Source organism: Xenopus tropicalis, chromosome 4 (genome assembly GCF_000004195.4).
Source record: "Xenopus tropicalis strain Nigerian chromosome 4, UCB_Xtro_10.0, whole genome shotgun sequence".
Classification (NCBI taxonomy): Eukaryota; Metazoa; Chordata; class Amphibia; order Anura; family Pipidae; genus Xenopus; species Xenopus tropicalis.
Window position 1 is genome coordinate 15,106,747 of NC_030680.2, and position 14,637 is coordinate 15,121,383.

General features: G+C 43.0%; 1 protein-coding gene across 4 annotated transcripts; it reads left to right on the top strand.

Annotated features, from left to right (window-relative positions):
• The first annotated feature begins 2,458 nt into the window (after positions 1-2,458).
• Positions 2,459-13,098, top strand: tfip11 (tuftelin interacting protein 11). Of its 4 annotated transcripts, NM_001097376.1 has the most exon segments (14): positions 2,538-2,570; positions 3,909-4,113; positions 4,232-4,382; positions 4,935-5,091; positions 6,454-6,581; positions 7,279-7,431; positions 7,895-8,401; positions 9,133-9,239; positions 9,540-9,708; positions 9,888-10,131; positions 10,611-10,753; positions 11,450-11,615; positions 12,151-12,929; positions 12,964-13,098. In NM_001097376.1, coding segments are annotated over 12 exon segments (2,478 nt in total). In that variant the 5' UTR covers positions 2,538-2,570; positions 3,909-3,913; the 3' UTR covers positions 12,504-12,929; positions 12,964-13,098.
• Positions 13,099-14,637: the final 1,539 nt, after the last annotated feature.

Below are 14,637 nucleotides of genomic sequence, written 5' to 3' on the forward strand. Positions count from 1 at the left end.
GATTGTGCTATTCCTTAGTAGCTCAGAGCTTGTAGAATGTTAATTACTTTGATGATGTTAATTACTAATAGGTGCAGAGTCTGTAAATGCCTTGAGGCACCAGAGATCTTTTCATAGCCAGGCAAGCTTTTGGCTCTGACTCATTGAAGCTTGCCATCAGTAAAAATATTGTATAACCCCTCTAGCCTTTCAGTGGGTGGGTATTTTTGCTGTATTTTGTAACGAGTGACTGCTAGTGGGCTGTAGCAGTTTAATGAATTTTTTCTTATATAGACACAGGCCATAGGGACAGGGGCACTGCATATGCCATGATCAGACATGACAGCCATCAACCTTACTTAGGATTTCTAAGTCTTAGTGCTAAAAATATCAGCCAAGACCATGGCCACTATTATAAATTTATCGGCAACAACGTGATTTACTATCTAGGCCAGTAGAGCTCTGCCAGGATGGTAACCCTACGTATGGAGGAGGGGGACAGAAGCCGTTGACAGATTTAAAGGGATTGTTCACCTTTGCGTTAACCTTAAGTATGATGTAGGGAGTGCTATTCTAAGACAAACTGCAATTTGTCTTCTTTTTTTATTATTTGTACTTTTTAAGTTGTTTTACTTTTTTCTGCAGCTCTCCGGTTTGGAGTTTCAGCAGGTATCTGGTTGCTAGGGTACACATTACCCTAGCAACCAGGGAATAGTTTAAATAAAAGACAGGAATATGAATAGCCTCGCAAAGGCTGTTGGGGTCAGTGACCCCCATTAGAAAGCTGGAAAAAGTCTGAAGAAAAAGGCAAATAATTAAAAAACTTTGAAAAATAAATAATGAAGACCAATAGGAAAAGCTGTTCTGTAACATACCGATAGTTAACAAAGGAAAACAACCAATTAAAGAAATTAATTCAATTGTTTCGCTATTAACAAACTACATTAAGTGATTCAGATCCCCACACACTGTGAGCCTGGCACTGCCCTTAGGGGCACAGATTCGCCACTCTGCGTGGGAAAACAATCCCTGCCCATCGCTTCTTTCCACTTGCTTGCATATTAAACTAGCCCCTAGTAACCAAGCCCCTAGTAACCAAGCCCCTAGCATTCCAATCCTGCCCATCTGATTATTACACAACCCCAAGCTTGCAGAACCCCACTTGCTTGCATATTAAACTAGCCCCTAGTAACCAAGCCCCTAGCCCCTAGTAACCAAGCCCCTAGCCCCTAGCATTCCAATCCTGCCCGTCTGATTATTACACAACCCCAAGCTTGCAGAACCCCACTTGCTTGCTTATTAAACTAGCCCCTAGTAACCAAGCCCCTAGCAACCAAGTCCCTAGCCCCTAGTAACCAACCCCCCTAGCCCCTAGTAACCAAACCCCCTAGCCCCTAGTAACCAAGCACCTAGCCCCTAGCATTCCAATCCTGCCCGTCTGATTATTACACAACCCCAAGCTTGCAGAACCCCACTTGCTTGCTTATTAAACTAGCCCCTAGTAACCAAGCCCCCAGTAACCAAGCCCCTAGTAACCAAGCCCCTAGTAACCAAACCCCCTAGCCCCTAGTAACCAAGCACCTAGCCCCTAGCATTCCAATCCTGCCCGTCTGATTATTACACAACCCCAAGCTTGCAGAACCCCACTTGCTTGCTTATTAAATTAGCCCCTAGTAACCAAGCCCCCAGTAACCAAGCCCCTAGTAACCAAACCCCCTAGCCCCTAGTAACCAAGCACCTAGCCCCTAGCATTCCAATCCTGCCCGTCTGATTATTACACAACCCCAAGCTTGCAGAACCCCACTTGCTTGCTTATTAAACTAGCCCCTAGTAACCAAGCCCCTAGTAACCAAGCCCCTAGTAACCAAGCCCCTAGCAACCAAGCCCCTAGTAACCAAGCCCCCTAGCCCCTAGTAACCAAGCCCCTAGCATTCCAATCCTGCCCGTCTGATTATTACACAACCCCAAGCTTGCAGAACCCCACTTGCTTGCTTATTTAACTAGCCCCTAGTAACCAAGCCCCTAGTAACCAAGCCCCTAGCCCCTAGTAACCAAGCACCTAGCCCCTAGCATTCCAATCCTGCCCGTCTGATTATTACACAACCCCAAGCTTACGGAACCCCACTTGCTTGCTTATTAAACTAGCCCCTAGTAACCAAGCCCCTAGCAACCAAGCCCCCAGTAACCAAGCCCCTAGCCCCTAGTAACCAAGCCCCTAGCCCCTAGTAACCAAGCCCCTAGCCCCTAGTAACCAAACCCCCTAGCCCCTAGTAACCAAGCACCTAGCATTCCAATCCTGCCCGTCTGATTATTACACAACCCCAAGCTTGCAGAACCCCACTTGCTTGCATATTAAACTAGCCCCTAGCAACCAAGCCCCTAGCAACCAAGCCCCTAGCAACCAAGCCCCTAGCCCGTAGCCCCTATTCCAATCCTGCCAGTCTGATTCTGACACAACCCCACGCTTGTAGAACCCTACTTCCGGTGTCGCGTCCCGTACGCGTCATTGTGTAGGCGTGACCGGAAGTGTGCCGCGTACATTACTGCAGCCTGTGGAACCCGGGGCTCAGGTACCTGGAACTGGAATATCGGTAACTATGACGCCTCATGGAAGCTTATTTTAGCATTTAGCCCCACTTGTTTGTGTTTGGTATAACTAAGCCGGGGCTGCTCAGTGAATACGGGGTGTCTGGTTCCCGCACAGGAGCGGAATGGCCATGTGTACCTGTCTGGTGTCAATGGCTGCGCTATTAGTTTCTTCCCCATAACTGTTTGAGGGGATTATGGGAGTTGTAGTTTAAATCCTGACCTGTGATTATTGTCCCTTACTAAATGCTGTTACATTGATTGCTGCATTGTATCTGGGTAATGCATCCAGTTCCATAGCATGCCATTTACTCACTCCATGCCCCATTCCTCTCCCATCACTCACTTCAGCATGGCCCTCTTTAACCCCTTATGGGTCACTGTAAGTAGTAGTACTTCTCTGGTTGGCTGTGGCTACTGAGCCATTCTGGCCAATCAGGAGGGGGAACGCAGCCGACTGGACATATACTGTTCAAGGTTATTTCTATCACTTGTCTTTTTTTTTTTTTACCTAAATCCAAGGAAAAGGACATGGAATGTTTTGGGGGGCCCCAAGGCACAACCCTGTATAGCCATAAAGGGGTTGGGCACCTTTGAGTTATCTTTTAGTTTGATGTAGAGAGTGATATTCTGAGACAATTTGCAATTGGTCTTCATTTTTTTATTTGTAGTGTTTTAGTTATTTTATTTTCAGTTCAGAAGTTCTCCAGTTTGGAGTTTCACCAGCTATTTGGTTGCTAGGGCCAAGTTACTTTAGCAGCCAGGGAGTGGTTTGGACAAGAGACTGGTATATGAATAGGAGAAGGCCTTAATAGAAAATTAAAGTTACAAAAAGTAACAATAAAACTGTAGCCTCACAGAGCGATAGATTTCTGGCTGCCAGGGTCACTGACCCCCATTTAAGGGCTCTGGCACACAGGGAGATTAGTCGCCCGCAACAAAACTCCCTGTTCGCGGGCGACTAATCTCCCCGAGTTGCCGCCAGTTGCCATCCCACCGGCGACAATGTAAGTCGCCGGTGGGATGGCACACGCAGCGGCGCGATTTCGGGAAATCACTGAAGTTGCCTCGCAAGGCTTTTTCGTCGATTTCCCGAAATCGTGCTGCCGCGTGTGCCATCCCACCGGTGACTCGGGGAGATTAGTCGCCCGCGAACAGGGAGTTTTGTCGCGGGCGACTAATCTCCCCGTGTGCCAGAGCCCTAAAAAGTTGGAAGGAGAAGGCAAATATTTAATAAACTATAACAAATAAATAATGCAGACCAATTGAAAAGTTGCTTAGAATTGGCCATTCTATAAAACACAACAACTTATATATTGTTAAATATTGTTTCCCTCTCTCAGGCACCATGTCTATGTCGCACCTTTATGGCAAAGATGAGGACAGCGATGGAGTGGAAATGGAGAACTTTGAGATCACGGACTGGGACCTACAGAATGAGTTTAACCCCAACCGCAGAAAGCATTTCCAAACAAAAGAGGAGGCGACCTATGGGATGTGGGCAGAGCGGGACTCTGATGATGAGAGGCCAAGCTTTGGGGGGAAAAGGTTGGTGGGTCTTTAGATTGGTAGGAGGGGTCACTCAATAGTAATAGTCACCTTCTTGCGTGCAGTTAATGATACAGCACCACCCAATACGGACACCTTTCATTTTATTTCTTCATAGGTCTCGAGACTACTCGGCCCCTGTCAATTTTATCAGCGCTGGGATCCGTAAGCCTGCTGCAGAAGAAAAATCTGATAGCGATTCCGACAGTGAAACGCAAGCAAGGAGGGAAACTTTCCCAAAGGATTTTGAGGCAAAGAAGCTAAGGACGGTAGGATGAGTCTAAGGAGTGTTTGTACTTCCCAATAGTAATAGTCTGACAGGGTTAAAAGGGGTGTTCTTCTTTAAACCAACTTTTGGTTGCTATTCTAAAACAATTTGCAGTTGGTCTTCTTTTTTTTTTTATTATTATTTAGCTTTATATTCAGCACTTTTCCAGTTTGGAATTCTAACAGTTATATGGTTGCTATGAACCAACATAACCTAGCAACCAGTCAGTGGTTCAAATGAGAGACTGGAATAATAGCAGGAGTGGGTCTGAATAGAAAGATAAGTTTAAAAAAAAAAAAAAAAAAGTAATAACAGCGTAATTGTAGCCTCACAGAGCAATAGTTTCTTGCTGCCGGGGTCAGTGACCCTCTTTAAAAAAAATGAGGACCAATTGAAAAGTTGCTACGAACTTGCTCTTCTATAACCTACTTAAAATTAACTTAAGGACGAACCATCCATTTATAAGAGAGAGAACTATTATTGTAAGAAAGACACACTATATTCATTGTTTCATTCCAAAGCTTCAGTCAGTTTCAGTTTGTGTATTTTACAGGGTGGTAATTTCAAACCATCACAGAGGACATTTGCTGGAGGAATAAAGTCAAACACAGATTTTGGTTCTTGGGAGCGGCATACCAAGGGAATCGGCCAGAAACTTCTTCAGAAGATGGGTTATGTGCAAGGAAGAGGCCTGGGAAAGAATGCTCAAGGTATAACTGGGTTCTTTGGCCAGTGAGGTTAAATTAGAAGCTCTACTGAGGCAGGGGCTATTCTCAGATGGAAACGTGCAATAGTAGCTTTTATTATAATCTGACTGTAAGTATGTGAGAAAAATGTATTTTATAGCCAGGATATTCTTTAAAGGATAAGAAAACTTCAAAATAAGTTGATGAACATTTGCAATTTACATTCATAATTATTTTTTTAATGCCAAGATATTAAGGGATAAAGTATTGTTAAAGAGTTACTGACACCAGAAATGAAACCTTTTTTACATCAATCATAACATTGTCTTTGCATGAGCTTTATAATTTTGCCATAAAAGTATTTGCTGATGCTTTTACATTCCTTATCTGATCCCCCATGTTCTTCTGTGAGGGGGCTGCCATATTTGTGCAGCAGGAGGCCGTTAGCATTAGAAGCTATAACTGACAGGCTGAGAAGGGACAGTCAGGTTGGCAAAACAGTCAGGTTTAGGAACTTCAAGTAACAATTACATACAAAACCAGCCCTAACAGTGAAAAAAGATCAACATGACCTATAGGTAACTTTTTATGTAGATTCATAATTTGAAAAGTCATTTTTTCATGTCAGTATCACTTTAATAAGAATGCATTTTGTTACCACAGCTCCACCTGCTGGTCACTTTCTGAACATGAAGTAGTTGATAATGTTGTCAGGAGAAAGAAAGAGGGCTGATCTGATGTTGTTCTGGTTAGGGAAACATTAGAAACCCCAGATAACTTTTCTCACATCTTTCCTCATCCACTACTTCACGTTCAGAAAGTGACCAGCAGGTGGCGCTGTTGTAACAAAATGCATTCATATTAACAGTACTTTAACCCTTTATACCTTGGAATAAAATTGTAAATTGCTAAAGTGCTTAGAATAGCACTCTGCTTACATGCAAAGGTTTACTTATCCTTTAACTTTGCACTGATCAGCACCATTTAGTGATCATGGAGAGAGTCTTTTATTTTATTTCTCTTTGCAACACGTATCTCATTTCAGTATGCTTTCTCCCACCTGTATAAATCAAAATAGATGCATAATATCCATACATTTAGCCTCTTGGGCAGTGCTGTCTAACTTGAGGCCCGCGGGCCGGGTGTCGCTCTCCAAAGGACTTCTATGGTCCCCAGTCTTCTAAGGGCTCCATAGACTTCACTGTATGACAGAATTTTAATTTAAACCAGAGTTCAAACATGCTGAAATAATTGGCCCACTACATGTAATAAGTTAGACAGCCTGCGCTAAGGGAAAGCAAAAAGGGGATAAATTGCTCAGAGACTTCATCGTTATGCTTTGGTGCAAGAAAAGAGAGACTGAAGCAGTTTTTGTCTTCCTTGCAGGTATCATTGCCCCCATTGAAGCCAAACAAAGGAAAGGTAAAGGAGCAGTAGGGGCGTATGGCTCAGAAAGGACCAAGCAATCGATTAAGGATTTCCCTGTTGTGGATTCTGAAGAAGAAGAGGAAAAGGTGTGTTAATTATTTCAGTGGACACTGCTGCGTGCCAGCAAAGGCCAATTCTCATGACTGTGTGTGTTTTTGCTCAAGGGGGGACCTAGGGTGTCAGTTTGTGAGACCAGTAAGATAAAATATAGCTACACAGCAATAAACACTTATTCGCTGCTCTAGATATGTTTGGAGTTATAACCGTCACTCAAACAACAAGGTCTTCTTATATATTGGTAACCTTGTAATGCGCTAACAGGGCCCTACTTCAATATCAGGCATGAAAGAGGGGCCTAAAATGAAATAAATGAAATAACTCTGCCCCATTCATTTAAACACAAGTTACAACATCTGGACATGCGAGAAATTGACAGAAAAGATGAACTTATAATTAAGTGCTTGACCAAAGCAACCCACTGTTCTGCACACACACATTGTAGGCAGTTTCTAAAAAGATCCCTCTCCCCTTACCTTGTCTCCTACCAAATATTCTGATATATATGTACTACAGTTACTGGCAGTTAAGTCAAGCAGTTCCTGTGAAATGTGCCTCCAAGTGAGAGAAAGGACATCCATCCGCCAAAAAACCCAAACCTGATATATTTCACAGCTTTAATCTACGTGTGTTTCTGTAGAGGATTGGTTTTCAGTATGTGGATCTGTAGAAATCAGCTTTTATGTTATTTGGGGGGGACTAAGACTGTGTTTTTTATATATGCAGGAATTTCAGAAGGAAATGAGCCAATGGCGTAAGGACCCTGGCGGAGGGAAGAAAAAACCTAAATACTCATACAAAACAGTAGAGGAGCTGAAAGCCAAAGGCAAAGTGGGAAAGTCTCTGTCTGCACCCCAAAAAGAAATATCCCAAGTAAAGGTGAGCCCTGAAACAAAAGAGCATATGTTAAATGCCAATGTAACTTGGCCTGTGCTCTAAATATGCTGCAATCTTGTAACTCTCGCAGGGATATGAAAATAATGGCAGTTTTTTTGTGTTGAAAAATTCCAAACCGTGTTAAACTGATAAATAGACAGATTTCAGCCATAAAACGTGCATCTTTCTAATGTTTGCTGGGTTCAGTGTTTTCCTTAACCCTCCTGTTGTGTTATAATTCTCAATAAGAGGCCAAAAAGAAAGCAGTGAAACTACAGTTGTAATGTTCTGATATCCATGGGGGGAGCTCTATTTCTTTTTATGTTTAACAGATCTGTATTATAAAATGATGGCAGCTTAACACTTTCCCTTTGACAAGTGCAATTCAGTTGTGAGATCTGCCTGTATAGTGGCCTATTCATGGCCGGAGAATAAACTCCAGCTTGTTCTTTTCCTTTGCCATTAGGTGATTGATATGACTGGTCGGGAGCAGAAGGTGTACTATAGTTACAGTCAGCTTGCCCACAAGCACAACATCCCGGGAGAGGCGCCTGGTCAGGGGGCAAAGGAGGAGAAACCTCAGGGCTTTGCTTTGCCAGAGCTGGAACACAACTTACAGCTGCTAATTGATATGACAGAGCAAGAAATCATTCAGAATGACCGTCAGCTGCAGTACGAACAGGACATGGTGGTGAACCTCACCCATGAGCTGGAGAAGCTTTCAGAGGTGCTGGAACGGGAGGAGAAAGCCATACAGAACCTAAGTAAGGTTCTAGAGACTGTAGAGGAGTGCGAGCGGAGGATCCAGCCTATGTGTGATAACCCTCTGACGCTGGAGGAGTGTGCGCGCATATTCGAGATGTTGCAAGACAAGTACTATGAGGAGTACAAGATGTCTGAGAAGGCAGACCTTTCTGTGGCCATTGTCTACCCACTGATGAAAGATTATTTCAAAGACTGGAACCCACTTAGGGTAAGTTATAAAGGTCTTACACAACTCACCTGCTTTGTTAGAATTACCCAAGGAGAACGGTTACACTGTGTCCCTTTGACATACCTGTAAATACCACTTCCATTTTACAAAATTTGACAGGTTGTGTAAAGTTTAAACATATTTCTGGGGGGGGTTTGGGGGTCTTGTTTTATGTAACTACAGTTTTGCTAATAAAGGTGAAATTGCCCCTTAAGCTGCAAGTCTCAGTTCCCCCAAAAGACCTTTTTAGCTTCTTAGTTACAATTGTATTTCAGTGCATGGGGTGAGTATTCTGGGCTCTGCCAAAAGCTACTTTTCTAATTTAGTTTAAGAAACTGTATCTTTTTTGGTGTTCGGTGCAGGAGATCAAAGGGAAATGAGGGACTTTTCAATAAGAATCCGAGACTGTGGGCTGAGCTGTTAAAATCGGCACTTTCCCTTGAAAATCGGGACAGGTGGGAGGTATGCTTTGAGGAGTTTTTGGGTCGGGATTCAGGATAAGTGTCAATTCGCTTAAGGGGGCAGTAAAAACTGGGAAGTTCCTCCCCTATTGTGCCTATTATATGACATATAGCACAGCAGGAGATGGTGTGTTGATGGGCTGCTGACACTTAAGGGGCTGGGGCATTACTGATGTTATTCCAAAGCAAGATCATCCTATTACCTTTAACATATGTGCCCTGGGCCTATCCTTGCCCCAGTTTCTAATTGCTCTCTCTCTTCCTGCCTAGGATCCTACTTATGGGACTGATGTCATGAGTAAGTGGAAGAACCTTCTAGAGGAAGGTCACCTCCTATCTCACAGTGCACATGATGCATCTATGGACCCATACCACAGGTACCAATTACTCCCCTAGCCCTTTAGTTAAGTATTAGGTGGGCATAAACTATGTGTAAATCATCCTCCCAATGAAAATGTACCAAATAAATCACCCCCTTCCTTTCATAAATATCAGTTTCCTTGTTTACCTGGCGTTGGGTTGTGATGCTTTCCGAAGCTGCCCATAAATAAAGCACCCCCCGGTCACTAAGGGGTTAACTAGAGCAAATGTGGAGACAAAATGCAATTGATTTTTTGTGGATCATAAACTTTTAATGTGTTGTTTAAACCTCAGTGTTATTCTCTGTTCCAATGCAGATTGCTGTGGGAGACGTGGGTTCCCCTGTTGAGGAGTATCATTGCCCAATGGCAGCCCAGAAACTGCGCTCCCATGGTGGACTTTTTAGACTGCTGGGTCCATTTGCTGCCAGTCTGGATCCTGGATAACATACTAGATCAGCTTATTTTCCCCAAATTACAAAAAGAGGTAAGTAAGTTCCTTTGTTATCACTTATATGTGTGAGCAAACATTATTATGTCGTGGGCCACAGTATTCTCAGCATCTGGGCTTAGTACAAGAGAATGAGAGTGCTGTATTAGTCAGAGCTGGGCCAAGGCACCCATGGTTTTATATATTAATGTCATTCTTTACATTTCTGCATTAAGGTTGAGAACTGGAACCCCCTGACAGACACCGTCCCAATCCACTCGTGGATTCACCCCTGGCTTCCTTTGATGCAGTCGCGGCTAGAGCCACTCTTCTCTCCCATTCGGAATAAACTTGCCAACGCCCTCCAGAAATGGCACCCCAGCGATTCCTCTGCCAAGCTGATCCTGCAGCCCTGGAAGGAGGTGTTTACGCCAGGCTCTTGGGAAGCCTTCATGGTGAAGAACATTTTGCCAAAGCTAGGTGCGCTGGCGCTAATAAGAACATCTGTGTGTTTATCCACAATTTCATTTATTTACATTTCATAACAGGAATATCCAGTCCTATCTGTTCGTATATCCTGCTCTTTCTACAGTTTCAAGCTGAACTATGCTACTAATTTAGCCAATAAAAATAAATATTTGGGATTTATGTAGTAATATAGGTAAAGCTTCCCCCAATCAGTATTCTATAGCAATTAATCAGATGTTTGCTTTCATTATTCTGATTGCACTATATAAGTTAAAGCTGCCATCTTGTTCCTATGGGCTATTGGCTCAGATACAAATTACTGCTCCAAATGAGCGACCCATGATAAAAGTAAAGTGGCCACAAACCAGCTGACTTTTGGGGTATCCAAGGATTTCTCCCAAGCAATGTGCATTCCCTCTCCTGCTAAAATGGGGGTTCAGTTGCTCATCTCATGTACAGACCTCCAGTGACTCTTCTCTCTCCCCCTGTAGGCATGTGTCTCAGTGAGTTTGTTATTAATCCGCACCAACAGCACATGGAAGTCTTCCACTGGGTCACTGACTGGGAGGGGATGGTCTCTTTGTCCAGCATCGTAGGGATCCTGGAGAAACATTTCTTCCCCAAGTGGCTGCAGGTAACTATATTGTTGGAAACCATAATGGCTTTGCATTGAATTTGAATTTGGAATGTTTTACTATAAGAATCATTATTGTTTCCCCAAGTAGAAGTAGTCTGTGTTTGTGCACAGCTACAGGAAGAATGATATGCCCTGTTATAATAAAACCATAAAAGATAAATAAACCTTTAAAATAAATGAATGTAAAATTGCTGAGATTGCTATTCTAAGCACCTTTGCTGTTTTCATGTATTATTTTTTTATTCTTAAGATATTAAAGAACAAAGTACTGTTGACATTGTTTTACAACGGTGAATTGTGTTACAACAGTGCCATCTGCTGGTCAGTGTCCGTCCATGATGACGATGTTGTCAGGAGAAAGAAAGAGGGCTGATCTGATGCTCTTCTGGTTAGGGAAACATTAGAAACCTCAGATAACTTTTTCTCATCTGAATGTAAATTGCAAAAGTGCTTAGAATAGCACCCCTATCAATTTTACATTCACTTATTTTTAAGGTTTACTTATCCTAAAATAAGCCTTTCTGCAGTGTTTGTGGTTGGTAATAGGCTTCTCAAAAGCAGAGTTAAAAGAAAATGGCTCCTGTCAGCACACAGTAATAAAGCAGTAACTCCATGTATTAGGAAATGCGAGTGTTGCAGCTGTGAGGATAGATAAATACAGTGTTTCCTTATTGCCCTTCTGCTTCTTCTTAGGTTCTGTGCTCCTGGCTCAGTAATAACCCCAATTATGAAGAGATCACCAAGTGGTATCTCGGCTGGAAGTCCATGTTCTCAGACCTGGTGTTGGCTCACCCGGCCATCAAGGACAAATTTAATGAGGCTCTGGATATCATGAACCGGGCTGTGTCCTCTAGTGTCGGTAAGTAAATATATATTCTCCTATTCATATCTGCTCCTGTTTAGTAGGCTTCTGGTGGGCAAAAAACGGATCTGCCACTGTGTCAGTGAAGGGACGAGATAATAGGGGATTAATCTAATGTTATGTGAAGGATAAAGCAGTGATAGAAGAGCTGACATTATTTCATAGCTCTTCTCCCAATGCATCAGACTCTAACATTATTTCTTTGAGGGATTGAGGCTGTAGAAGAAGAGCTGATGGTCTTTCTTTGAGGGGTTAAGTGGGAGAAGAGCTGACTGTATTTCTTTGAGGGGTTGAGGCAATGGAAGAAAAGCTGAGAGGGCCTATTATTATATCCATAGAAGACCAATTCGATACCACTATGAATAGACTAAACAAACTTGCAGTGAGACTAGAATAGATGCTGTATGATTATATGAGTATAACAGTGCATTTGGATTACGGTTTGATGAGCAATGTTTGGGTGCAGTGGGTGCCGTGCCTTATGTTCTTTATTCAGTACATGACCCAACTGTCTCTTACTTGCCTGTTCCAGGTGCCTACATGCAGCCGGGGGCACGGGAGAGCATCGCCTACCTCACGCAGACCGAGAGAAGGAAGGACTTCCAGTACGAGGCTATGCAGGAGCGGCGAGACGCGGAGAGCATTGCTCAGAGAGGAATAGGGGCTGCAGCGGCTGTGCCCATGAACTTCAAGGACCTGATCCAGTCCAAGGCCGAGGAGCACAACATCGTATTTATGCCTCTAATTGGCAAGCGTCATGAGGGGAAACAACTTTACAACTTCAACCGCATTGTGATCTATATAGACAGAGGCGTTGTGTTCGTACAGGGAGAGAAAACGTGGGTGCCCACTTCCCTGCAGAGCCTTATTGACATGGCCAAGTAGACTTCTAGTCATACGGCAACTGTCAGCCACCCCTGGACTCTGTATATACCTGTATCTAATGGATTTGATAGTGTTCGAATACATTGATGGGTAGCTGATAGCACTTCCTATGTGACCTACTGGCTTCTTGTTTCCGAGGGCTTAATCCAATGAATAGAGACTGACCTGCAATTATTTTTGTATTTAATAAATCCACATTGCCCTTGTGTACCCAGGGGTCTAACCGCATCCCAGGATCTTTGTTATGCGGGCCTAGGTACCCATCATTGTACAAGAGTAGTGATGGGGGAGCACCCACATACACCTTGCACCCTATTAGTAGCCATGTTTTCTGTTCCTCTAGGGGTAGGTGCATTGGTTCTACCCTGGCAAAGGGGGACTGCATGCTGCAAACCCACAAGGCAAGTGACTGAAGCAATCGCTGGGAAAGGTACAAGGGACGACTGTGCGTGGGAGAGGATACAGCAGCCCTGTGTATTTGACTGAGCCAAAAACAATATAAAAAGTTTGTGTTTGACCTTAGTTCTCCTTTAAAAGGGTTGTTCACCTTTGCGTTAACCTTTAGTATGATGTAGAGAGTGATATTCTGATACTATATGCAATTGGTCTTCATTTTTTATTATTTGTAGTTTTTTAGTTTAGCAGCTTGGCCGTTTAGAGTTTCAGCAGCTATCTGGTTGCTAGAGTCCAAATGACCTTAGCAACCAGGTAGCAGAATGAGAGGATGATAAATGAATAGGAGAGGAACATGAATAGCAAAACAAGTTATACAAAGTAACAATAACAACAAAATTGTAGCCTAACAGAACAATAGTTTTTGGCTGCCGGGGTCAGTGACCCCTGCCTGAAAGCTGAAAAGAGTTAGAAGAAAAAGGCAAATAGATGAAATATTATAAGAAATAAATAATGAAGACCAGTTGAAAAGTTGCTTAGAATAGGCTATCCTATAAACTACTAAAAGTTAACTTAAAGGTGGACCACCCATTTAAGGTTACAAATACCTGCAATATCACTGGTACGTTGATGTTTTTGTATTATACTAAAACAAAGTCATAACTGTATGGAATTGTGGGCTGTCATTTGAATAGAAAAGAAAAGGGAATGAGCTTCATCTGTAACCTCTGGAATTTAGTCCAATTCAGTGTATATGTACTACCCACAGCAATCTGGGCAATTTGGCCCTGTCCCACCAGTATATCTGGTTTGAAAGAGGGTGACCCTGTAAACATTTCCCAGTGGTTTCCTATAGGAGTGAGGTGGAAGAGAGAGGCCTCAGCTGATGTCATTTACATCATTTACAGGTCATGTCTAAGCAAATAACAGAAACCACAGTAGTAAGCAGCGTTGAGTAAGGGCAAAGATGAAAAACGAAAATCTGTAGAGTTGTGCCCTGTTGGCAAAATCAGTTACTGATACAGCCAGTAGGTGGCAGCAGAGAGCTATAGGAGCAAATGCAAATGGACATAGGGGCTGTGTTATGTTTATTTATGCCAATAAGCTGGATGGCAGAAGACAGACATTTTTTAGTCTTCAACAGAGTCGCGCAATCTATTAATGGCCACTAGGGGAGCTCTTCTATTGAAATCTATAAAGAGCAGTTGCTGTGGCAGTATAACCAGAAAGAGCAGGTTAGATATAAACATAATAGCGAGAGAGTGGACTTTATTGAGTTAGTGACCTAGTTTGCTGTATGTGCTTGTATTGTAAAGGGCTGCTGTACCCTGTAACATGTACAACAGCCCCTTGCAATAAAAAGATCCCAGGGGGCCTTCCTTTCCCAGTCTCCCTTCAAATACAGCGTCGACCCTTGCAGTGTTCTCTTTCATGCACCCAGTCTGGCAATAACCTACCTGCTAGGGAAGGGTAAGGCCAATAACCCACAGAGAGAATCACTTACCAATGAAGTACTATAAAAGGAATATAAAATTGGTGATGCCTAAAGCTGGTCATTCGTGCAGAGCTGTTATACCCCTAGAGGCATATTTATTATAGTGTGTAAGCCAAGATCATTGGTGATGATGCCCATAGCAACCAATCAGATATTTGCTTTTGTTTTCTAACTTGTAGGTATCTGTTAAAATCTAATTGTTTAGTGGTTGCTATGGGCAATATAACCGGTGATGCTGGCTCACAC

Coding starts and splice junctions, on each gene's coding strand:
- tfip11 (XM_031899720.1), top strand. CDS start 3,914: ATGTCTATGTCGCACCTTTATGGCAAAGATGAGGACAGCGATGGAGTG. Junction 4,114..4,231: donor CCAAGCTTTGGGGGGAAAAG/GTTGGTGGGTCT, acceptor ATTTCTTCATAG/GTCTCGAGACTACTCGGCCC. Junction 9,240..9,539: donor TCTATGGACCCATACCACAG/GTACCAATTACT, acceptor GTTCCAATGCAG/ATTGCTGTGGGAGACGTGGG.